Below are 26,560 nucleotides of genomic sequence, written 5' to 3' on the forward strand. Positions count from 1 at the left end.
ACAAATTATTGACCAATCATGGACCTAAAGGCTAGAATAGTGCAGATGAAGAGTTGGGAGGCCCTCCATTTTGTAGATAGCTAGTAGGCATATTTTAGTTATATTCCAAAGGGCCTGTGGCTATACTAGTGTTTTTTTTTTTTTTTTTCTTTTTGCCTGAGCCTGAAATCTGTTATGCAGGTGGATCCTAATTATTGTCTGGGGAGGTGATGCCATGGCTGGAAAAGGGACAGAAAACTGGATCAGGGAAGAGAGTAGCTCTCAAATATGAGAAAGGTGTTTGATCAAAGATTCTAACTCATGATTTAATCTTCTGCTTTGTGAGACTTCTACTGTGTATAGCAGAAAGTCATTACTTTTCAATATTTGTGTAGTTTGCAGATACTCCTACCTATATATCCATTCTATTGTTGATGAATATTTGTGCTGTTTCTAGTTTGGGGCTCTTATTAACAATGCTATTAAGGATATTCTTCAATGTGTCTATTACTGACATCTATCGGACATATATATATATCAAGGAGTATAACTGCTGGGTCACAGAATATGCATTGTGAAATTTTCAGTAGATATTATGAAACAGAGCTCTAAATTATATCTACTAATTTACAATCTCACCAGCAGAGTATTAAAGTTTTAGTTACTCCATCTCTTCACAAATATGTAAAATTTGACCATGAAGTCGGGGGCTGAAAGCTAAATGATTGTGGTTTTGATTTATATTTTTGAAGGCTAATTATGTTTTTTTAGCACACAATATTTTGTTTATTGATCATCTACAGATCCTCCTTATTGTATGCCTACGTAAAAATTACATTGTCAGTGGGGCATCTGGTAGAGCATGCATACTACTATGTACAAGGACTCAAGCCTTCAGTCCCCACATGTAGGGAGAAAACTTCACTGGCAGTGAAGCAGTGCTACAAGTCTCTTTCTTTGTCCCTCCCTATATCCCCTTCCCTCTTGATTTCTCTCTATTTCTATCTAATAAATAAATAAAATTTAAAAGTTACATTGTTTATTTTTTCTTGATATGTAGGAGTTCTCTATATACGTTAGCTGTATGTTCTTTGTTAGGTACATATAACATACTTTACTGATGTCTTTTGATAGACATTAAGTTCTTTAATTTTAAAGAAGTTAAATTTATTAGGGGGTCCGGCGGTGGCGCAATGGGTTAAGCGCATGTGGCGAAAAGCGCAGGGACCGGCGTAAGGATCCCAGTTCGAGCCCCCGGCTCCCCACCTGCAGGGGAGTCGCTTCACAGGCGGTGAAGCAGGTCTGCAGGTGTCTATCTTTCTCTCCCCCTCTCTGTCTTCCCCTCCTCTCTCCATTTCTCTCTGTCCTATCCAACAACGAACAACATCAACAATGGCAATAATAATAACCACAACGAGGCTGCAACAAAAAAGGGGGGAAAATGGCCTCCAGGAGCGGTGGATTCATGGTGCAGGCACCAAAAAAAAAACCCCAGCAATAACCCTGGAGGGGAAAAAAAAAAAGAAGAAAAAGAGAAAAAAAAAAAGAAGTTAAATTTATTAGTCTTTTCTTTTTATATGTATTCTTTTTTTTGGTGGTCTGTGTTAAGAGGTTTTTCCTTATCCCAATATACCAGTTTAACTACCCTTCATTTTATATTTGATAATTCAAATTCTTTTTTATTTATTTATTTATTCCCTTTCGTTGCCCTTGTTGTTTTATTGTTGTAGTTATTATTGTTGTTGTCATTGTTGGATAAGACAGAGAGAAATGGAGAAAGGAGGGGAAGGCAGAGGGGGAGAGAAAGATAGACACCTGCAGACCTGCTTCACCTTTTGTGAAGCGACTCCCCTACAGGTGGGGAGCCGGGGCTCGAACCAGGATCCTTACACCAGTCCTTGGCGCTTTGCGCCACCTGCACTTAACCCGCTGCACTACCATCTGACTCCCTGAGAATTCAAATTCTTTAGCGTTATTTATTTAGAATGTTCTTTCTCTCTCTTTCTTTTTTACCAGAGCACTACTTAGCTTTGGCTTATGGTGGTGCAGGGGATTGAATCTGGGAATTTAGAGCCTCAGTCATGAGAGTCTCTTTGCATAACCATCATGCTATTTATCCCCACCCTATTTGGAATATTCTAAGCCTTATATTTACGTATAAAATTGTATGATTTGTTTCTTAGTTTTCATAGAAAACTCAACAGATGTTATTAGAATGTATAGATTAATGGGAAGAACAGATAACTTTCCTGTACTTAGTCTTCTGATCCATGGATATGGTGTATCATTCCATTTATTCCAATCAGTCATGTTTTGTAATTTTTGCTTACATGTTTTACACATATTTGGTTAACTTTTTTTACACATATTTTGTTAACTTTTTTAGATACAAGTTTTAAAAATATTAGATGTTCTTAGATAGCATACATTATAGTAATACAAGTAGTAGTATTTTAAAATTTCATTTTCTAATTGTTTAGTGTTAGTATATAGACATATAATTTTTTAAGTATAGTATCTGTCATCAGGGACTTCATGAAGTTCACTAACATCTTTTAAAAATTGAATTTGATTTATGAGACGGTGTGAGAGAGATGGAGAGAAAACAGTTATATAAAATATAACTATAAAATACTGAATTGAATACAGTATTCCAGTAAATACTCATGTTTGAAGATTTTTCTTTGGGGGCTGGGGAGATAGACTAATGGTTAGGCAAAAAAGACTTTCATGCCTGAGGCTCTGTAGTCCCAGGTTCAATCCGCAGCACTACTGTAAACCAGAGCTGAGCAGTGCTCTGGTCTTTTTCTTAATCAATTTTTTTCTCTCTCTCTAAAATGAAATAAATAAAATATTAAAAATGTTTTTTCTTTGAAACTAAAAAAAAAAAATTATTTTTCTTGGACCACACTTATGTTTAATCAAAGTAGTGATTTCAGACATTTTGGTTTCATTTCCAAATTTAAGGGAAAAGCTCTCATTTTTTTTCATAAATATATTTACTGTTGACATAAAAAGATATTATTTATTAGTTAAGATAGTGCCTTAAGTTTTTAAAAAATTATTTCATTTTTATTTATTTCTTTTCATTTATTTGGGGTTATTGGTTTACACTATAGACTAACACACAGGCACAACCTCTTATCTCCCCTTGATAGGTGTCTAGGAGACAATTGCTTCCCCAGTCTAGGGTCCCTTCCCCGTTATACACCAGGACCACAATATCCCTTCATCCCGTAATTTTCCTCCTTCCCCAGAGTCCTTTTCTTTGGTGCAATGTACCACCCTAAGTGTAAGTGTCACCTTATATTTCCTGTTACAGTCCTTTATTCTTTTGCTTCCAGGGTTACTGCTGGGGCTTGGTACTCCTGGCAGCCGGCTATCTTTTTTCCATTGCTGTTCTTGGACAGGACAGAGAGAAATTGAGAAGGGGGGGGGGGGACAGAGAAGGGGAGAGAAAGATAGTCATCTGCAGACCTGCTCCACCGCTTGTGAAGTGACCCCATTACAGGTGGGGAGCATGGGGGCCTGAACAGGGATCCTTGTGCCTGTCCCTGCGCTTCGTACCACGTGTGCTTAACCTGGTGCCCCCCCCTTTATTCTTCAGTACCACGTATGAGTGAGATCATTTGCTATTAACCTTTCTCCATCTGGTTTGTCTCACTCAACATGTTCTAACCAGGATTTTGCAAAGGACAACTATGCTAATAATATATTCTAACTTTTTTTTTTTTTTGCCATCACTGAGGCTCTGCTTTCAGCATAATCTTTCATTTATTTATTTACTTATTTCCTTTTTTGTTACCCTTGTTGTTTTATTGTTGTAGTTATTATTGATGTCATTGTTGTTAGGACAGAGAGAAATGGAGAGAGGAGGGCAAGACAGAGAGGGGGAGAGAAAGATAGACACCTGCAGACCTGCTTCACTGCTTGTGAAGCTACTCCCCTGCAGGTGGGGAGCCAGGGACTCATAAACTGGGATCCTTATATCGTCCTTGTGCTATGCGCCACGTGCGCTTAACCTGCTGTGCTACCGCCCAACTCCCCAGCATAATCTTTCTTCTTTTTATCTTCTTAGATAGAGGTTGACACAGAGAAGGAAACAGAAAAGGAAAGATGCCACAGCACTGCTTCACCGTTTGTGAAGCTTTCCCTTGCAGATGCTCTCATGCAGTGGCCGGGGCTCAAACCTAGGTCCTTACACATGGCTAAGTGTGCACTCTACTGAGTGAGCTATGTCCTCTGACCCCTTCTTGCAAAAGTTTTATGTTGGTTGCCTGAATTCTGTCTTTATACCCTCAGTGTCATGAACTTTATCAGACACTCTCCTCTTCTTAAATGTACTTTTCGAGAAACAGAAGACTTCCAAACAAATATACTTTAAATTCCCATTAGTCATAGTCAAATGAAGGCTTCACTTGTTTCCATTACTGTGTGCTAGCCACTTAAAAAGTAAATTGATGGAGGGTATAGTTAGCATAATGGTTCTGCAAAGAAACTATCATGCCTGAGGCTCCGAAGTCCCAGTTCAATCCACCCCACCCACCCATCTGTCAGAGCTGAGCAGTGCTCTGTAAATAATAATAATAATAATAAATAAATAGGTTTGCGACTAGGGCATGGTTTATAAAGGAAGATTTTTTTTTTTTTTTTTGCTTGGGGGGACATCTATTTTTTTAACTCAGTGGTCAAAATGTAATGTAATTGCTTTTGTAAAACTAAAATAAAAATTTCTACAGATATTTTACTTTTATTTATTTATTTTCTTAAAGGAGCCATTTAAGGCAATAATTACCAAGTATGGTCTCTTGGACTTTGAAGTTGCCAACCAGGAATGTTCGTTTCTTGGCTACATCATCAGAGAACCAGAGAGTTGAAGATTTGCATCGGCACCAGGAGGTCTATAAATACTTTTTGCCCATTCAGACGAGGTGGCAGGACAATGACCAGTATGGTCATGTGAACAATGTTGTGTACCACAGCTATTTCGACACCATTATCAACCACTACTTGATCAGGTATGCTGAGGTTTTTGTACTTTCATATCTCAGGTCCATCCTCTGGCAAGGCCTCAATTAAGAGTTTAATGCAGGGAATTATGGGACAAGGTTTGTTTGGTTTTTCTTTCTTTTTTTCCCCTCCCCTTTTGTTGAGCCAGCTGAAAGTCAGATTATTTCAGAGGACAGGAAGGAAGCATCACCCTGCTGCTTCTGTTGTCTCACATGTTCCTGTGCCTTTGTCCCTTAAACTACATTGTCAGCCACTTTGCACGTCTTGAATCTCACATAAAACACCTCTGTCGCAAAGCATTTAATATTCAGACCCTGGACAACTTGAGCAGACATTAGCATGAGCCCTTAAGGTCTTGCGTTGAGAAAAGCAGCTGCTTCTCCATAGAGTACACATAAGGGGAGGAGAAAAGTAAAGATAAAAAGATGTTTTTATTTTTATAGCTTGTCCGTGCTACAATGACATGATTGCCTTCTGACAGATATGTTTGCAAGATATTTTAGCATATATTTGGTTAATATAATGATCTCTGTGAAGGATTATGCTACATAGAAAGATCTGTGTAAATCCTAGCTCCACTGAGCATTAGCCATGCAGTTTTGATAAACTTTTCACCTTATTGAATCTTCTGTAGAACAACTCGTATTTATTTAGAGCTTTATCTAGGCTTCACACTGAGAAGCATTTATACAGACTTTATTTTAATCCCAAAATAACTTGATGAGAGAAACCAAGGTTGTCAGTGCACTTCCTAAACCTCCCTGCCTGTATCCCCTCCAAGCACATTGACCTGACTGTCAACTGTCAGTGTCAATATTTCTTTGTTGAAGAACTTCCGCCGGCCACCAGAGCCCCTATCATAGGGAGGCCTGAAGTGCAGCCTTCAGTCACTAACAGACATGGGTGTTCTTCCTCTTTTGGATGCAATGACTCTGAGCTGCATACTTGACACAGCCTCCCAGGCTTTCCTGGTGGGCCTTGGAGCTGAAATTAAATAAACTTGGCATAACCTCACACTTACCAGTTTCACTATTTTAAGTGTACAATTCATTAGATTTTTAGCATGTTCACAATGTTGCACAATCATCATTACTATCTAATCCAGAACATTTTCATCTCCATGTCACACCCTGCCTCCCCCTAAAAACTCAAACCTGTTAGCAGTCACTTTTTTTTTTGTCACCATTGCTTTACTGGGAATTTGTATCTACATAACTTTTTTTTTTCCTGTTTCTCCAAGTACAGGGTGAGAGACAGAGAGAGAGAGAGAGAGAGAGAGAGAGAACTGCCACAACACTGTTCTGTTACTTAGGAAGTTTCTCCTTTGTTTGATGCTTTTCTGTGGTGGTGGCCGGGGGGGGGGGGGTGCATACAGGTCCTTGGGCATGGCACCAGCTGGGTGAGCTATCCCTCTATCTTCTGCTGTCACTCTTAATCCCCCTCTCCTTCCAACCCTTAATAGTCACTAATCTACTTTCTGCCTCTTTAGATATGTCTTTTCTGGACATTTCATATAAATGGAATCATACAACATGAGGTCTTTTGGTACTGACTTCTTCTCCTCAGTATGATGCTTTCAAAGCTCACCCTTTGTTGTAGTAAATGACAGTACTTCTTTCCTTATTATGGCTGAATAATATCCCATAGTGTGGTTGTTCCAACTTTTGTTTATTCATCCAGCAGTTGTTGGATGTTTGGGTTATTCTCACTTTTTGACTATTATGAATAATGCTGGTATGGATACTTGGGTGCCAGTTTTGTGTCTACAGTTTTCAGTATTTGGGGGGTATACCCCTAGAGTATCTTTCTGAGGACCTGTCAAATTGTTGTCCACAAGGACTACATCATTTACTTTCCTACTATGTACAGCAGAGGGTTTCAGTTTCTGTAGATCCTTATCTACACTTGTAGTTATATACCTATATTTTTCCATCTTTAAAAAAATTTTATTTATAAAATGGAAATATTGGGGGTTGAGCAGTAGCGCAGCAGGATCAGCGCACATGGCGCCAAGCACAAGGACTGGACTAAGGATCCCAGTTCGAGCCCCTGGCTCCCTACATGCAGGGGGGGTCACTTTACAAGCAGTGAAGCAGGTCTGCAGGTGTTGTCTTCTCTCCCCCACTTTGTCTTCCCTCCTCTCTCGATTTCTCTCTTTCCTATCCAACAACATCAATGGCAACAATAACAATAACAACAACAAGGGCAACAAAATGGGAAAAAATGGCTTCCAGGAGCAGTAGATTCATGGTGTAGGCACTGAGCCTCAGCGATAACCCTGGAGGCAACAAAAGGAAAAAAAAAAGGAAATATTGACAAGACTATAGGATAAGAAGGGTACATTTCCACACAATACCCACCCCCAGAGCTCCATAACCAATCCCCTCTCTTGATAGCTTCCCTGTTCTTTATTCCTCTGGGAGCATGTACCAAGGAGCATTGTGGGATGCAGAAGGTGGAAGGTCTGGTTTCTGTAACTTCTTCTCCATTGAACATGGGTGTTGGCAGGTCGATCCATACTCCCAACCTGTCTCTCACTTTCCCTAGTGGGCCAGGGGTCTGGGGAGGTGGGGGTCTAGGACACATGGTGGGATCCTCTGCCCAAGGAATTCGAGTTGGTCATGGTAGCATCTGAAACCTGGTGGCCGAGATTTCCAGGGTGAAAGAAGCTTCCTTGCAGAGCTCACACCAGGTGTTGTCTCCAAGCCATCATCTTGCTTTTTTTTTTTATTATTAGCTTTTACTTTAATCACCCTAGTGTGTGTGAGATGATACTTCATTTTGGTTCTAATTTGCAAGTCCCTGATGATGAATGCTATCAAGCATCTTTTCTTATGCTCTTTGGCTTTTGACATAACTTTCTCCATTTTGGGGTTGTTTGTATTTCTGTTGCTAGATTGTAAGAATGTTTTTCATATTTACATATTCTTAGAACTAGATCCTTATCATATTTTGATTTTACAAATGCTTTTGTAACTGGGCTTTTTCCATTTTCCTGCTAGTGCTCTTTAGCACACACACACACACACACACACACACACATTTATTTTTGATAACAGAATAGTAACTTTTCAAATAACAAATGTTTTATTGGCTAGTTTTCCTTCCTCTCCTTCCATTCCTTGAGGGGTGCTTAATCTACAAAAAGTACCCATTGTTCTTGCTTACATTGCACATTTGCTGTGTTGGGGGTTTATTATTATTTTTTTTCAAAAGGATAGGTATAGAACAATGTTCACATTGAGAGTGCCTGGTTTTCTCTTGGGTGCTCTGTGGTCCTGAATGTTTCCACTAATTTTACTTTGTGTGTACCTGTCAGTAATTCCTGTAGAAGTAGCTTGCACTTGCTTACTTATGAATAATAAACTGTTTTTTTCAGCACTCATTTTAGCTCTTAGGAGAATGTGTACTTTATACTTTGAAACCCACAGCAGGAGGTGAAAACAGTATTTGAGGCTATTTGTAACTCCACATCATTTGTCACGTGGTGCAACTTGACAGTGAATTTTCCAACTCACTCCAGGGTACCTCACTCTTATTTTTAGGAAAGGTCAGCCATGCGACTTCTTTAGGTTGACATTTAAGAAGTATGTCACTGCAGTTGAGACATAGTGATGTGACTGGTTGGTTCAGGGTGCTGTAAGGGGATACCATGAAGTGAGGTGCTTCAGTAATAAAAACTTGTTTCTCACAATTCTGAAGACTGAGGAGTCTAGATCAGGGGATCATGGTTATCTACCTGGTCCGGACACAGCTACCTTCCCACTTTAATATGACCAAGAGAGTAAGTTCTAGTCTCTTTCTCTTCTTACAGGGGCATTAATTAAGAGTGTGAACCTCATGACCTCATATAACCTAATGGCTCCCTCAAAGCTCTCTACCTCCTAATACCTAGGATGGGGGAGTTGTCAGGGTTTCAAAATATGCATTTTGGGGAAGCACAGACATGCAGTCCACAACTCAACATCTGTGGATTTTGAACATCTCCCATTCATGACTGGGTCTTCTAGAAAGATGTTGTGCAGATAGTGACGGTTTGTGTCTATGTGGTCCCAATTTATTATGAATTGTTTCAACCTGAGGTCTGCTTGTGGCAGTTTTGGGGGGTAAGAACAGGGTTTTGCAGTCAATAAGGAGGATCTATAGCTGGAATAGAGAGCATTTTGTTCCATGTAGACGTCTCCGGGTACTACACACTGACCCCCAAATTGTGAAAGTGACCTGGCTATTGTGACTAGGGACAGAAAGAAATAGTTTCCCTTTATGCTTTTTTGAAGAGATCTGAGAATGTAATGGTTTGCTTAGTAAATGCCAGAAGCCAAACCAGCAATACATAGAGGTGTGAGAACTTGGGGAGACCAGCTGAAGACAGGCCGCCTGGTGTAACCAAACCAATACAAAGCAATGTAATAAAGGACAGCAGGTCAAACTGAAGCAAGCCATCCCAGCTTGGCTTTCACACTTCCTCCTTCCACCTGGTTGTCTAAGAATGGACAAGCAACTGTGGGAGAATCAATGAGCAACCTCCTGTTCTAGAACATTCCTTATAGGATGGGGGAAGAGGTGGCTTTTCAGGAGAAGGGACGGGGGAGGGGGCGGGGGAAGAGGGTATGGTGGACAAGAGTGAGACAGAGGAAGAGGCCACAGCCTACCCATAGTTCCTATCCCTTTGACACGCAGAATGGGTTAAGTCATTCTTGAACAGTTTATCGCTCATCAATTGTAATTAAATATGTTTATATTAAACTATGTTCTGTAATTAATGTAAAATCTTTTAGCCTATGCTGTTATTAGAACCAGATGCTGAAGTACCAACAGTATTTCAACATGACTGTGCTGCCTCGCCAGCTGTCTAACTGTAATTACTTTAATCTCAGCTTGTTATCTAATTATCACCTTTGTAAAGGGAAAAGTACTCTCTAATGCTTACTGATTGTTTCAGATGATGATGAAGAGCAGGGAACAGCTGTCAGAGATTGTAGGCCCTGCTTTTCACAATGTAAGAACTTATCCCAAAGCCTGTTCAGGTCCAAAATGAAAAAAGATGTCCCCTGTGGGAAGTGGAACCTGGCCAGTGAAGGTGTGCTAGAAGAGGGCAGTAACCTGTCAGGTGGCCCCTGCCCCCTCCTTGGGAGGACAAGCTATGCACTTGTTTAAGACTCAGATGCCTCGTCTCTAATACAGGGAGAATAACAATACTAGAATCTGCCCCAAGGATTGTTAGGAAAATTAAATGAGATAATGGATAGGAAGCCCTCAGTAGGCGACTGGATAAAGTGGACATACGTAAGGAGTATTAGCACTTTTTTTTAAAAATAGCTTTTGTTTTCTCTATTCCTATCTTAACTCTGATAGCCAAATCCACACAGTTGAAGTGAGTCTCTAAATGCTCATCATTTGGCATTATCAGTTTGTTTTCCAATTTATGCTTATAGTCTGTCCTATTGGGACTGAAATTTACCTTTGCCTTGCGTGCTCAAAAATAAGCAAGAGTAAGCACAATATCTTCAGGGATGTCTTAAAGCTTTTAAGGGGAGTAAATGGTTTGGGAATAACCTTCAGTGGTTTATTTGTATATTTGCATGCCATGAGTTGATGTGATGGCTGTAGTTTATTCCCACATAATCGCTAATGCAGGGTAGGGTGCTTACTCAGCCTGTAGTGTCTCTCCATGCTTTACTAATCAGGGATTGCTTTCTATGAGAGGATAGCTGGCATCACTCTCCTCACTGTGAAAAGAACTTACTGATGGCCCACTTGTTCACCTGGTTGAGTGCACATGTTATGGTGTGCAAGGACTCATGTTCAAGTCCCTGGTCCCCATCTGCAAGGGAGAAAGCTTCACAAGTAGTGAAGTAGTGCTACAGGTATCTGTCTGTCTCTCTTCCTTGCTATTTCCCCTATCCCTCTTGATTTCTCTCTGTCTCTATCCAATAAATAAACAAGTAAATAAAAAATAGTTTAAAAAAAAGAAGAAGAGGAACTTACTTACTCCTCCTATTAAGACTTCCATGAGGGCAGGCTGGTGCCTTCATCATTCATTCATGTCTATGAAGCATATTGCTTTGCTTGGCATATATTTCCCCTGGAAAAGCTAGGAGAAATAACTCATTCTTCATTCTGGATCACACAGTGCACAAAGAAGCAGTGCCTCTAGTTATTGTTCTTGTCTCTCATTGCTACATTCTCATTGCCACATTCTCTTGTCAAGAAGCAGCTAAGCAGATCCCTGAGGGAGATACACTTGTAGCACCCAGTGAGGTCTCACAGTAATAGAGACAGGTACCTGTGGCAGTTTCTCAGTGGCAGGAGTTGCTGAACTCTTCAAGCTAGAAACTGTAGTGTATTAGATTTGTTACCCCATCTCCTACTTCCACCCCAAAGCAGAGCCAAGAAGGGAATTTTGTGTGCAAATAGTTTCATTTTAGAAATCAATTCCAAGAAACAAGAGTGAAGACACAAGAGGAATGAGCTAGAAGAAAGAAGGAAAACCCAGCATTACAAAGAGTGTTAGCAATGGTGGCAGAATTCCACCAGGCATCCCTGAGAAGTGCGGTGGACTTTGGAATTCTCTGCCCACACGATAGAAACTGGGCCATTTATCCACCAACTCCATCCCTCATGGATTCAAGTGTATCCCTTGAGGTGTTAACTTCCTCTCCCAAGTGTGTACATGTGTTAGAGTCGTTGAACCTATTATTGTCACCTCCCAAAGCTTGGAGCAAAGATAGCCCAGGGCAGAAAGTGTGATACCCTTCGTGCAGAACTGGGAGGCTAGGTTATAGTAGGTCACACGTGTTGCCTATTACTTCAAAAATGATTGGAGTAAAAGGTACCTCTTGAAATGAGTCAGCCTAGCAAAAGAGGACAGTCTATTATGTAGTGTGCATTTTCAGTCACTGACACAGTGCAGTATAGGTATTGAGAAGCAGTGGTTAAGGGGGCAGTCACTGGAGCCAGACTGCTCAGATGTTATTATGGTTCTCCTTTGTACTGAATGCATAGTTAGAAGTGAACTCTAGCTTCTCTTACTCACTCTTCTTTAAAGAGGAAATAATAAAGGTACTTACCTTAAAGGTTGTTAACATCGTATGAGTTGCTTAGAAAATGTCACTAAAATAAATAAATAAAAAGGTAAAAAAAAGAAAAAGTCATGTGCTCAGCAGGTGTTAGATATTAGTAGATGCACAGTAAGTACTTAGTAATGGATTTTAATTCTGTGTGTGAGAGACAGAAAGACAAGTAGAGAGACACTTAAACACCACTTTGGCGTTAATAATGCTCTATGTCTTTTTGCCTTTCTATGATGCTAGGGATCAAACCCAGGGCCTCATGCATACAAAATATATCCTCTTCCAATGAACCGTCTCCCCAACCTCTTACACAAGGATTTTTCTAAGTCAGTGCTTCTATCTTTGCTTTGTTTTTAAATTAAATGTATTCTTTCTACCAAACCCACACATATACGAGCCAAATATATGATGGGACTAAAAGCATACAATGGAAAAAGGAAAGTCTCTTTAATAAATAGTATAGGGAAAACTGGATGAGTACATATAAATGAATGAAATATGACTACTCCCTTCCACCATGCACAAAAATTAATTCAAACTGGACTAACAATAAGGTCTGAAACCATAAATCACATAGAAGAAAGCCTAGGCAGTAAGCTCTCCAACACCAGCCTTAGAACTATCTATGTGGGGGGTCGGATGGTGGCGTAGTGGGTTAAGCACACGTGGTGCAAAGCGCAGGGACCTGCATAAGGATCCCGGTTTGTGCCCCTGGCTCCCCACCTGCAAGGGAGTCACTTCACAGGCAGTGAGGCAGGTCTGCAGGTGTCTATCTTTCTCTCCCCCTCTCTATCTTCCCTTCCTCTCTCCATTTCTCTCTGTCCTATCCAACAACAAACAACATCAACAATGGTAATAATAATAACCACAACGAGGCCACAACAACAAGGGCAACAAAAGGGGAAAAAAACTGGCCTCCAGGAGCGGTGGATTCATGGTGCAGGCACTAAGCCCAGCAATAACCCTGGAGGGGGATAAAAAAAAAAAAAAGAACTATCTATGTGAATCTGGTTCCAAAGCCAAGGAGACAGAAACAAAAACAGGCAAGTAGGATCATATTAAGCTAACAAGTCTCTCCATAGTCAAATCAGCCATTTTAAATATGAAAATCTTGCTGACATCATGGGAGAAGATATTGAAAATAATATATCTGGCAAGGGCATATATTTGGTGTTAATGATGCTTTCTGTGTTTTTGCCTTTCAATGTTAGGGATCAATCCCAGGACCTCAGGCATGCAAAGTATAGGCTTTGCCTCTGAACCATCTCCCCAAACCCTTACACAAGGATTTTTTAACAGGGTATACAAAATATATGCAACTTGCATAGCTCAGTAACAAAAGCCCAAAACCAACAGGGATTCACTGCAAGTGGATTATAAACATACAAAAACCCATAACCTAATGCCACAACCACAACTGAGCATGACATTAATCTCTGAGCTTCCTGGCACTCAAGAAAATAAGTGGAATGAGATGAACTGCAAGATTTTCATGATCCAATAAATGGAAACCTCTTATTTCTTCCCAGAAAACAGATTTTTTTTTCTCTTAAGTTAGTTGTGGAATGAAATTTAAGTGAAATTTAATTTACCATGGAGGCTCAAACAGCAAAACCAAAAGAATGTAAATACCCTGGAGAGAGGGACTTTATTTGGCCTAGATCAGGGCTTGGCACACGCTGGTTCTCAGTGAGAGGATGAATAGTAGGAAGTATTTTCAGTAGCAGATTTTCAGAAGAGTCACTGTTCTAGCTCTGATGACTGGTATAAAAATTACTCTTAATGGTAGTGTTTGGAGCAGCTTAGGGGACTGAGGTGAATAGGTCAGCTGGGTGGGGATTTGGGGAGCAGCAGTAGGTCTTTTTAAAAAATTGTTATTAATTTATGTATAAAATTAAAAATGTTGACAAGATTATAGGATAAGAGGGGTACAGTTCCACAAAATCCCCACCACCAGAACTCCATATCCTTTCCCCTCCCTTGAAAGCTTTCCTATTCTTTTATTTTATTTATTTAAAAAAGGAGACATTAACAAAACCATAGGATGAGAGGGGTACAACTCCACACAATTCCCACCATCAGATCTCCGTATCCCATCCCCTCACCTGATAGCTTTCCTGTTCTTTATCCCTCTGGGAGTATGGACCCATGATCATTATGGCGTTCAGAAGGTGGAAGGTCTGGTTTCTGTAATTGCTTCTTCGCTGAACATGGGTGTTGGCAAATCGATCCATACTACCAGCCTGTCTCTCTCTTTTTTTTTAAATTTATTTCTTTATTGGGGAAATAATGTTTTACATTCAACAGTATAGCCTGTGTCTCTTTCCCTAGTGGGAAAGGGCTCTGGAGAGATGGGGGTCCAGGGTACACTGGCGAGGTCCCCTGTTCAAGGAAGTCTGATTGGCCAACATGTCTTCTTTCTAGCAGTCTTTACCTCTGTTCCCTCATGTCTAGTTTTTTTGCAGCTTCCTTGAGGAGGGGAAAGTTGAGGGTTGGCAGTCTCCCTGTGGCCCTTGGCCTGTATTAGTTTTATCTACTAGAAATTCCTTAAACTATCCAGTCAGGCAGACCTCTCACAGAACTGGGCCTTTGTTTCTCTTTCTGAGTAGCATCTCTGAGATCCCAGACAGGGCCAGGCTTCCTCTTTAGTGCATTTGAGTCTCAGGCTGCAGTTAACATATGGATACCCTGTCAGTCTGAAGGCCTCTGTTAAAATATTATGATCTGCCTCCTTGAGCCCAGGGAAATCTCATTATAAATAAAGTAATCTCATTTGCGGGTGCATTCTATATAACCCACAGGCACAGAAATGTACAGATACAGTGTGCCTGGGAAGTCGGGCTGTCAGATTAATACATTGTGTGAAAATTGGGGCCGGAGGTCACCAATCTCCTGATACACAAATCTCCCTCAGAGAATCTCATTTCATTCAGACTATCAGTTAGATTAGAAAGACCCTAATTATCCCACTGAAATTAAATTACTTTATGTTAGGGTGATATAATGAACAACCATAAAGAGGATATGTACAACCAATCATCTTATTAGTCACAGTAAGACCAGACCATATACTAACAGACCTTCCTGAATACCATCGGCCCATCGCTGTCATACACATGAAAAGGACAAGGCCAAGGGGAAAAGGAGAAAGCTTAGCGTTGGGGCCACCTCTGGCTGTTCTTCTGCTTCTCCTGGACAGGTGTGGGTTCCTGCTGTGTTGCTGGGCTAAGCTGCTAAGAGTTTCTCCCCAAAGGCCCAGCCTTTGATCATTAACAGTGTAAGAACTGTGAAGCGGTCTACTATGTACTTGACCTTATTCAACCCTGGGGTGTTGTGAGGCCCCAGGACTTAGAAGATAGGACTATGCACCATTGCTTTTTACTTCTGTCTTTCCAGAAAACATTCTAATTCACTGTCAAGTGATTTTATTTTATTTCTAGGGTCCACTTGTTCTCCACAGAAAGACTAACCTCTACTAGCTTTACTTGCTAGAATGTAAATAATTTTAGATGTCATAATTAAGCACTTCTTCCTCTCAGTGAGTTAACACAATGAGAGTGTATTTGTTGATTATTATTTAAAGGGTGCTATAGGCTCATGTACAGTCCTTTCTGTGGAGCATAACCAGGGCATTTTAAACAAAAGCAAAGAGATTTCAGGCACATGAGCCACTCTGGCAGCTTGGGCAGAAGGGAAGGGGCAGGGCTGTAGGTGGATTGTCTTTGTGCAAAATAGTTATAATCAGACTGGTATAATTAGAAGAACGTTTCATAATATTTTACTTTGACATTAATATCATTATCTTAGGTAGATCTATTTGTTAAATGATAAGCAAATGTGAAATAACTTAGCAAAGGGAGATGCTGGCTCATACATTGAAATCCTGACTTCCAGTGGGATAGTATTAGGAAGTAGAACCTCTGAGAGTTCATTATATTTAACTGAGATCACAAGGTTGGACTTCCATAATTAGATTAATGTCCTTATGGGAAGACAGAAAGGCTGGAGAGGAGGCTCACTAGGTAGGCTGCCTGCCTGTGCCACATGCTTGGCCCAGGTTCAAGCCCTGCTACCTTATGGGAGATGCTGTGGCACTAAAGGAAGCTCTAGTGTTGTGGTGTCTCTCCCTCTATATGTCTCTTTCATTGTCTCTAAATGCAAAAACAAAGTGACTCAGAGTGGTGAAACTGTGCGTATATAAGGTTCCAATTCTGCTTAAACAAGAAAGATGGTGGTGATGGGGGGTGGGGGAAGGGGGAAAGGACTAGACCTCACTTTTTTCCCCTTTTATTTTTCAGTATTTCATTTTATTTTATTATTTTGTTTTGTTAATATTTATTTTCCTTTTTGTTGCCCTTGGTTTTTTTTGTTTTATTGTTGTAGTTGTTGTTGTTATTGATATTGTCGTTGTTGGATAGGGCAGAAAGAAATGGGAAGAGGAGAGGAAGACAGAGAGGGGGAGAGAAAGATAGACACCTGCAGACCTGCTTCACCGCCTGTGAAACGACTCCCCTGCAGGTGGGGAGCCTGGAGTACAAACTGGGATCCTTATGCTGGTGCTTGTGCTTTGCTCCAGGTGTGCTTAACCTGCTGCGCTACCACCTGACTCCCCAGTATTTTATTTTTTGTTAGTGATTTACAGAATTATAAGATAATATGGGTAGAATTCCACACCATCCCTATCACTAAACTTCTGTTCCCCTATTCCTATTCAGCAGAAACTGCTATAGTTCTCCCATAGATATGGGTTGGCCATATATGTTTGTTTTCTTTCTTTCTTTCTTTCTTTCTTTCTTTCTTTCTTTCTTTCTTTCTTTCTTTCTTTCTTTTTTAATATATATTTATTTTTTTATTTTTTTATTTAAGAAAGGATTAATTAACAAAACCATAGGGTAGGAGGGGTACAATTCCACACAATTCCCACCACCCAATCTCCATTTCCCACCCCCTCCCCTGATAGCTTTCCCATTCTCTATCCCTCTGGGAGCATGGACCCAGGGTCATTGTGGGTTGCAGAAGGTAGAAGGTCTGGCTTCTGTAATTGCTTCCCCGCTGAACATGGGCGTTGACTGGTCAGTCCATACTCCCAGTCTGCCTCTCTCTTTCCCTAGTAGGGTGGGTCTCTGGGGAAGCTGAGCTCCAGGACACATTGGTGGGGTCTTCAGTCCAGGGAAGCCTGGCCGGCATCCTGATGACATCTGGAACCTGGTGAGTGAAAAGAAAGTTAACATACGAAGCCAAACAAATTGTTGAGCAATCATGGACCCAAAGCTTGGAATAGTGGAGAGGAAGTGTTAGGGGGTTACTCACTGCAAACTCTAGTGTACTTCTGCTTTCAGGTATATATTTTGCAGTAGTTTACAGATGCGTGTGAATATATGCTCTCTCTCACAGAAACTGGTGTATATCTAGGTTTTGGGACTTTGTTAGAAAGTGAACCACCTGAGATGAAATTAGAGTGTACTATGAAAGGAAAGGTCTCCCCCGAGTAATGAAGCTGAAGGGTTGTCATTCCATACATGAAGTCTCTGGACACAGTCTGAAGTGAAGCATGTTGAGGTGGCAATCGTTGTGTTGGTTAGGTTGTGATCGGCAGATGCAGTATTATTTGATATGGATTGGGAGAGGCATACGGGAAAGTGGGCCCTATCCAATGGTTCCAGGACTGGGGGAAGTAGAGGCTCCATAGTGGAGATGTGAGGTTCCTGCTGTCTTAGGGTTCCAAAAGACAATTGATAGTTAATGTTATCATCACATTATTTGGTAATTGGGTTAACTTTGAAAAGTCCTTTTGGGAGTCGGGCGTAGCTCAGTGGGTTAAGCGCAGGTGGCGCAAAGCACAAAGATCGGCATAAGGATCCTGGTTCGAGCCCCCGGCTCCCCACCTGCAGGGGAGTCGCTTCACAGGTGGTGAAGCAGGTCCGCAGGTGTCTGTCTTTCTCTCCCCCTCTCTGTCTTCCCCTCCTCTCTCCATTTCTCTCTGTCCTATCCAACAACGATGATAGCAATAATAACAACAACGATAAACAACAAGGGCAACAAAAGGGAAAATAAATAAATGTAAAAAAAATTAAAAAAAAAAAGAAAAGTCCTTTTGTGAACCCTCCTGCACTGTTGGTGGGAATGTAAATTGGTTCAGCCTCTGTGGAGAACAGTCTGGAGAACTCTCAGAAGGCTAGAAATGACCCTGCAATTCCCCTCCTGGGGATATATCCTAAGGAACTCAACACATCCATCCAAAAAGATCTGTGTACACATATGTTCTTGGCAGCACAATTTGTAATAGCCAAAACCTGGAAGCAACCCAGGTGTCCAACAACAGATGAGTGGCTGAGCAAGTTGTGGTCTATATACACAATGGAATACTACTCAGCTACAAAAAATGGTGACTTCACCGTTTTCAGCCGATCTTGGATGGACCTTGAAAAAATCATGTTGAGTGAAATAAGTCAGAAACAGAAGGATGAATATGGGATGATCTCACTCTCAGGCCGAAGTTGAAAAACAAGATCAGAAAAGAAAACACAAGTCGAACCTGAACTGGAATTGGTGTATTGCCCCCAAGTAAAAGACTCTGGGGTGGGTGGGTGGGGAGAATACAGGTCCATGAAGGACGATAAATGACATAGTGGGCGTTGTATTGTTAAATGGGAAACTGGGGGATGTTATGCATGTACAAACTATTGTATTTACTGTTGAATGTAAAACATTAATTCCCCAATAAAGAAATAAATTAAAAAAAGAAAGAAAAGTCCTTTTGTTAGGGTTTGCTGTACAGTACCCAGTATCTTGTATATAACTGTGCTATTGGTTGCTTCTGATCTACTTGGTCTAGGCTTTTGAGAGAGTCTGCATATCAATTACACAGCCTGTATATTGAAAAGATTCAGTTTGTGTTTTGAAAAACTTTGAGACATACAATTAATTTTCCCCCTCTCGTATTAATTAACTAGTGATTTATATGACTGCATTTTACTAGGAGTGTACATAAACACCATTCCCACCACCAAAAGACTGTGACCCATCCCTCCCACCCACTCCCACCCCCCACTGTCCCAGGAAGCTGCATGTCTACCCCTCACCACAGGGCTTTTACTTTGGTGCCCTACTTACAATTTGGTCAGGTCCTGCTTTTAGTTTCCCTTTCAGATCTTCTTACTCAACTTCTGTTGATGAGTGGGATCATCCCATACTCATCTTTATCTTTCTGACTTAGCTCACTTAACATAATTCCTTCTAGCTCTGTCCAAGATGGGTCAGAGAAGGTGGATTCATTGTTCTTGATAGCTGCATAGTATTCCATTGTGTATATATACCACAACTTTCTCAGCCACTCATCTGTTGTTGGGCACCTGGGTTGCTTCCAGGTTTTAGCTATTATGAATTGTGCTGCTATGAACATAGGAGTACACACCTCTTTTTGGTTGGGTGTTATGGAGTCCTTGGGGTATAACCCCAGGAGAGGAATTACTGGATCATATGGAAGGTCCATGTCTAGCCTTCTGAGAGTTTTCCAGACTGCTCTCCACAGAGGCTGTACCAATTTACAGTCCCACCAGCAATGTAAAAGGGTTCCTCTGTCCCCACAACCTCTCCAGCATTTGTTGCTGCTGTCCTTTTTGATGTATGCCATTCTTACAGGAGTGAGGTGGTATCTTAGTGTTGTCTTAATTTGCATTTCTCTGACGATCAGTGACCTAGAGCAGTTTTTCATATGTTTGTTAGCCTTTTGGATCTCCTCTGTAGTGAATGTTTTGTTCATATCCTCTGCCCATTTTTGGATGGGGTCATTTGCTTTTTTGGTGCTAAGTTTGCTGAGCTCTTTATATATTTTGGTGATTAGTTTCTTGTCTGATATATGGCATGTGAAGATCTTCTCCCATTCTGTGAGGGGTCTCTCTGTTTGTTTAATAGTTTCTTTGGATGTGCAGAAGCTTTTCAATTTGATGTAGTCCCATTGGTTTGTTTCTGCTTTAGTCTTCCTTGCAATTGGGTTTGATTCATCATCTTCCTTCCTTCCTTTCTTCCTTCCTTCCTTCCTTCCTCCCTCCCTCCCTCCCTCCCTCCCTCCCTCCCTCTCTCTCTCTCTCTCTCTCTCTCTCTCTCTCTTTCTTTCTTTCTTTCTTTCTTTCTTTCTTTCTTTCTTTCTTTCTTTCTTTCTTTGTCACACCTACACCTACTACTACTTCTGAGTGTCTTTCCTTCATCCTTTTCCCTCTCAGGTAAGATATACAGTGTCTGACTTCCTTTGGTGTTTTCCAGATTCTATTCCCTCTCCGTGATGGCATAGAAACTCCTGGTCACAAACTTCCTGGGTCCTGGTGGAAATAGAGTTCAGAGCCCTCTGGTCATCTTCCCCTTGCCCTTTCTGGGAATATAGACTAAAATTCTTTTTGTGATGCAGAAGGAAAGAGTTCTGGCTTCTGTAATTGCTTTCCCACTGAACATGGGCATTGGTCAGTCAATCCATACACGTAGACTACTTTTCCCTAGGAGGGTGAGACTCTAGAGAAGTGAGGCTGCAGGACACGTTGGCAAGGTCATCTGCCTAGGAAGATCAGGATGGAATTATAGTAGCACCTACAACTCGAAAAGGTTTACTGAAAGGCAGTAAAACATGAGGCAGGACAAAATGTTTAATAAACAGGAACTAAAGGGTAGAAATAGGATGAATGAGAATTGGGACCCTAGGGAGAGAAGAAGCTAGGATGTCTACTTTAAGTGTGTTCCTAGGAGCCCATGACTTAGTAGTATTTGTTTGAGCTTAATAGTTAAGATGGAGGTGAACTAAAAATATTATCAGGGAGAGTGGTATCAGAGTTGAGGAGAGAATAGAACCTGAAAACTGGGCTAGGTCAGAGAGTGGCTTCCAAACTTGGAAACAAAAAATACAATTAACCATTTTCCACATCGATGGAACCCGGAGTCTATGCATATTCATATTTAGCACAGGAGCCTATATAACTTCTGAGTTCTGGTCAGTCTGTAGAGCTGACTCTTCAGTAGTGTGAGACCACTGCAAGAGGGTGACCATGTGTAAAACAAGAAGTGGGTTCTCCTCTGAACCAAATAAGCCAGCTCCTTGATCTTGGGCTGCCAGCTCTAGAACTGTGAGTAAGTAATTATCTGTTGCCTAAGCCACCCAGTCTATGACATTCGTGTATGGCAGCCCAAATGCAGTAAGCTAGAGCACAGTGTACTATTACTATCAAATAAATAAGTAAAACATCACATAAGACGAACTTGAATTCAGACAGTTTGGTCCTTTGGGTGACCAGCTCTCTTATCATTTTTTTTTTTAAATCTATTTTATTGCCACCAGGGTTATTGATGGGATTTGGTGCCAGCACTACAAATCCACTGCTCCTGGCAGCCATTCCTTCCCCACTGTTTTCTATTTTATTTGGTAGAACAAAGAGAAATTGGACAGAGAGAAATGTAGACATCTATACAAATGCTTCACTGATCATGAAGCTTCCTCCCCTGCAGGTGGGGAGCAGGGGCTTGAGCCTCAGTCCTTATGTATGGTAATGTGTGTGCTCAACTTGGTGCATCACAGCCCAGCCCCCATCTTTCTTAAATACACAAACATAGAGACTAGAAGTGAAGTTTTATTATTGTTGTTATTGTCATTTTAAGAGCACATCCTTGAGTTCTATCTTAGGTAGAGGATATATAGAGATTAAGACTGTAGAAAGAGTTCAGCAGGCATGTGCTGATGACTACATCATTGGAGTCAATAATTATTGACACATTTTTGTCAGAGCTGCTCTCTATTGATTGGCAGTTTCTCAGCCAAGTGGAGATATGTATTGCTTGGTTTATCCGTTTACTACCCAGGTGACTGCATCACACTTTAAAGATTATGTCCCCTCAGTAATTCTGTAGTGAGCAGAGCTTGGGGGGGGGGGGGGAGGGACTACTGCCTTGAATTCCTGAGCTGACTGTGTCTTTAACCTTGTGATTGTAAGTGAATGAGATCACTACCAGGGCAGCCAGAGTTCTGAGTTAGCTACTTCCTTAATGACTTTTGGCAAAGGCCCTCACCTCCCTCTAGACTCCATGAAGAAGCAAGAGGGGTATTTTTTAATCATGATAATATCTTTCCATCTTCATTTGTTTTAACTCCTTTTCCACAGAATCCAGTTTGCTTTTCAAATAAAGACAGAATTCCTGCATGTGCCCTGCTGGGTCTGTTCCTTTCACAGGCTTCCCCGTGACAATGCTGTTACTATCATCAAGCTTGATGTATACTTTTTTTTTTCGGTCCCCACCATACTTGCACCCCTGTAGGGCATTAGCACACTGAGCTTTGGGCTTCCATTTTTTTCCCTGTTAACTTTTCCTTTTAGTTCCCAACAGAAGAGCCACTTCCACAGGGATGTCTTCTGCATGCCTTGATCAGATTTATTTTTTCTCCTCTGGGCTCTCTCAATACTACCCACAGAAGAATATTTTTAGAGTTGCAGTTTTACATTCACTGGAACATTCATTTGATTGTGTTCTGTCTCCATCATTTGACCGTAGCACATCAAAACTGAGTAGTAGCTTTACTCTCTATAGTATGCCAGGGCTGGGCATAGTACCTGGCACATAGTAAGTGCTAATACATGCTTTTTGCATGGATGAATAGATTATTTGGGTTGCCTGGAAGTATTAAATCAATCAGGAATGACAGCAAAATGCAACTTATTTGATTTACTGTAAAGCTGCAGACAGTTTGGGAACATGACTCCTATCTTCTTCTAAAGGGTATTTGATTTAAGTTTTGTTTCATTTATGCATGGTGAGGGGAGGGAAATAGAAAGCCCTGCTTTGGCGTATGTTGTACCAGGATCAGACTTAGCACAGGGGACATGCAGAGTCCTACATTCTAGAGGAGTGCCCCCCCTCAAGTTATGGTAGTCAATGAAAACAGCATTCAGTATGTCTTTGTCAGTTGGACTTCAGTAATTCTTCTGGAAATCTTAAATCACATTTACTTGGACAGTGGGTATGCAGGCAGCAGCCCCTACTAGCCCTACCTGTGGTAGATAGAAAATACTATCTGTGAGGAACCTGACTTAGGGAGATGAGGTAGGGAGGAGACTACTACTCATGTAACAGTAACTGCAGTGCCCTGGTTGAGGGGGGTAGTCCATGAATGTCTAGATGTGGAAGTCAGAGGAAGGCTCAGCAGCCTTGCAAAGAGCCTGGGCTTCTTAGGATTCATAGCATGTAGCCACCTCTTAGCTCTGCGCAGAGTGAGGTATGAAGTCATTTCCAAAGCAGTGTCTATGAAATTCCATTACACAGTGCTTTTCAATTTAAGGGGAAAGACCTTTGCAGAAACTAATTTGCAGTTGCTTTAATCATGGAGCTCCGAGAAGGCTATGCTTTCCCCATTGCTGCAGCTAGAAAGGCTCACACTGATTTTGTAGATTGGGGACCCCCCCCCCCCCCCGCTCCCACCACACACACACCCTTGGCTCCTGGATTCCTTCTGTGGTTGTTGTACATCCCCTAAATTTTGCAATTTTTGTGACAAAAGGGAAGTAATTATATTCAGTCCTCCTGGTGAATGTAAATGTTTTGGAATCAGAAGCTATTTGAAAACACTCAGCATTAAATCAAAGCAAATGGGATGTGCTGTAGGCAGCAGAGTGTCATCTACTCCCTCCACTTCTCTCCTGCCAGTCTTTTCTGTCTCTTGGGCTCCTTTGTTCAGCTGCTCACTGATCCCAGAGGTACCAGTGAAGAAGGCAGCCAAGAATCATATAAAGTAAAAGCACTTGATTAAGAGTCAGGGAACCCTGGCTTCATTTCAGTTCTCCTGCCTACCAAGGAAGTTCATTAAACCTACTTCAATATATAACTTAATAAAATAATAATACTAACCTAAAAGATCACATGGCATTTGGTGAGGAGATTGGGTAAGATAATGTGTAAGATAAATATGTGAGGTCTGTTAAAAGGTAAGGGACTGTCAGCTTGTTGGTGATCTTGGTTTATCCACAGTTATTTATTAAAGAGCAGTTGCTTCAGCTAAAAGATCTCCTTCCTGACCCTCCAAAATTTCCCAATGTAAGTTTAAGTTGCTGAAAATACCTTTGGATTAAAACTTTGTGGCTCCTGAAAAATAAAAGGATTCCAGGAAGGATCAGACACTTAATAGCCCATTTGGGGTTACCAACATGGCACAGAGATTTCTAAGATAACCACTGGTGTACTGGGGAGAAGAATTGAGTGGGATATAGCAACATGGGGGAAGCTGGAGGGAAGGGAGAGTGGTTATAAATATCTTTACAATATAGTGTTAAGACATTTTGTTCAATGCACACTTAGGTGAGATCAGGCATAGGAGTGAAATATGACACATTAGGTACTAGATTAAGTATTCCATCTATGTATTGAATGTTAGTCAGCCTTTTTGAATGCCAGCAATTGATTACACTGTCTGAGATTATGGGAAACTCTCTCACACCTCTTCCCAGTGCTTGTTACAGAAGCTGAAAATGCCACCTGCTTGTTTCCCCAGCCTCTTTTGCTCCACCTATATGGAAAGAGTTGGAGGGAGCGAGAGCCTCAGATTTGGACCTCAGAGTATGTAGGCATTGATCTTGTAGCAACAACTTCTCTGAGCAGCTTTTGTCTCCTTCCAAGCCAGGTACTCCTGTTCCACCTCACTTCCATTAGAGATAAAACCTCCCCTTGAAGAGTCAGCTAAGATCATCTGGGGAAGGGTCCCTCTCATAAGGGAATAGGAACTGTATTAGGGAAGCTCAAAAACTAGTGAGAGGAGAGGACTGATGTGTGACTAGAGAAGGGGGAAGTTTGGGGTCATTCACATTGTACCAGCACGTGGCTGGCAGGATCAGTAGCAAAACAGTAACAATGACAACTATCATAAATCCAGTAGTAACAGTAGGAAGCATTAACCTAGCACTGGTGTAGGCATTCTCCTAAGGGCTTTGTACTTTACTCCTACGGACTATCATCAGTATTATTCATATTTTTGGATGAGGAAACTTAGGCACAGGCAGGATTTGTCCTGTGTCCTGTGTTCTATGCTTCCAACTGAGTCTACTTTAGAACTTACACTTGTAGCTATCACCTAACATAGCAAACACAAGGAACTCCCCATCTCCTGGGGTTTCTCATCCTTACCTACCTTCTTCCTCACCATTCAGAACTGACAAAGTGTATCAGAAACAAACAAACAAAAAAATCAGAACGATGTACTAACCACTTTGCACCCATTAAACTTCTCTTGGCAGTCACAGCAAGGTTAAGACAAAGAGTTACAGAAGCATGGAATGTGATCTTTTTCGTTCCCTTCCCTTCTCTTGTACAAAGGGAAATGTTCTCGAAGTGGCTGCTTCAGCTCTTTTGCTACTGTACCTCTTGTTCTTGACTTGACATTTCTAAGCAATGCCCTGTGATCAAGACCCTGTAACACCTGACTGGGAGCAGGCTGTGAAGCCTCTTATCAGCCTACATGTGGTGTCATTTGTAATAAGACAGTCAAAACTTTTTGCAAGTTTATGCTCCTCCCCCCCAGTAAAACTGTGATGAAATCTGGGGTTAAGAAGAGCAATATCAAAATTGCCTCAAGCTTGTAGTTTAGAGAGTGTGGCAGTCTCTTCCTGGGAGCAGTTATACTGTTAACATTACTTTTGCTTGGCTTTTCAGTCAGAGACTTACTGATAAGAACCCCTAACCCTGAGTTATACTGATTGATGGAAGCTGTGCCATGGAAACTCCCAATATCATATGTATAATATGATATTATTATTATGATATTATATAATGATATATATGATATTATGTTACATATATGTATATATATAATGAGAGCTCACCATTTTCTGTATATGTATTGTAGGATTGTTGCATGCTTCCACACTAAGCATGTTCACCTACCCCTCATAAAAAATGCATGATTTTTCTTGAAAATTCCAAAATACGTTATAGCAGTTCCACTTAGAATGTAAAACCAAAGCTTTACTTCTTGTTATTTTTGTTTTGAAGCCTGCTGTGCTGAATAGACAGTTTTCCCATTTACAAGTTGCCTTCTTTTCCAAGCAACCTCCTTTGCACTGCTCCTGTGATTGTTGACAATGTATTTGAGCCTCACATACATCACATTTATGAGCTGAGAAAGCAGACATGTAACTGACAGGTATTCAGGCTCATTGATAGTTAACTGCAGAATGTAGACCAGTATTAAAATCTCCTCCCAGTCTGCCATTTGGGTATCCAATGGATGGAACCCATTAAACTGTGCTGAAGTAATGTCCCACCCAACATGGTCATATGCTCTTTTGGGCTTTCACCATATCAGAACAAGCTCAGTCTTTGAATAGATACTCCTATGCTAAAGATTTTGCTACTTACACTATAACCTTCATTTTTATTTATTTATTTTAAAAAATTACATGTCAACAGGAGTTTAAGTCCACACCATTCCCACCACCAGAGTTCTGAATCTTCTGTCTCCCCACTGCAAGCCACCACAG

General features: G+C 41.0%; 1 protein-coding gene across 1 annotated transcript in view; it reads left to right on the plus strand.

The window, feature by feature from the left end:
- Nucleotides 1-26,560, plus strand: part of LOC103119786 (uncharacterized) — a 244,095-nt gene that overhangs the window by 116,223 nt on the left and 101,312 nt on the right. The window contains exon 2 of the mRNA XM_007530106.3: nucleotides 4,752-4,997. Within this exon, the coding sequence (XP_007530168.1) occupies nucleotides 4,780-4,997 (218 nt within the window). The 5' untranslated portion in view covers nucleotides 4,752-4,779. The remainder of the gene's footprint in view (nucleotides 1-4,751; nucleotides 4,998-26,560) is intronic.

This window comes from Erinaceus europaeus, chromosome 17 (assembly GCF_950295315.1).
Source record: "Erinaceus europaeus chromosome 17, mEriEur2.1, whole genome shotgun sequence".
Taxonomy (NCBI): Eukaryota; Metazoa; Chordata; class Mammalia; order Eulipotyphla; family Erinaceidae; genus Erinaceus; species Erinaceus europaeus.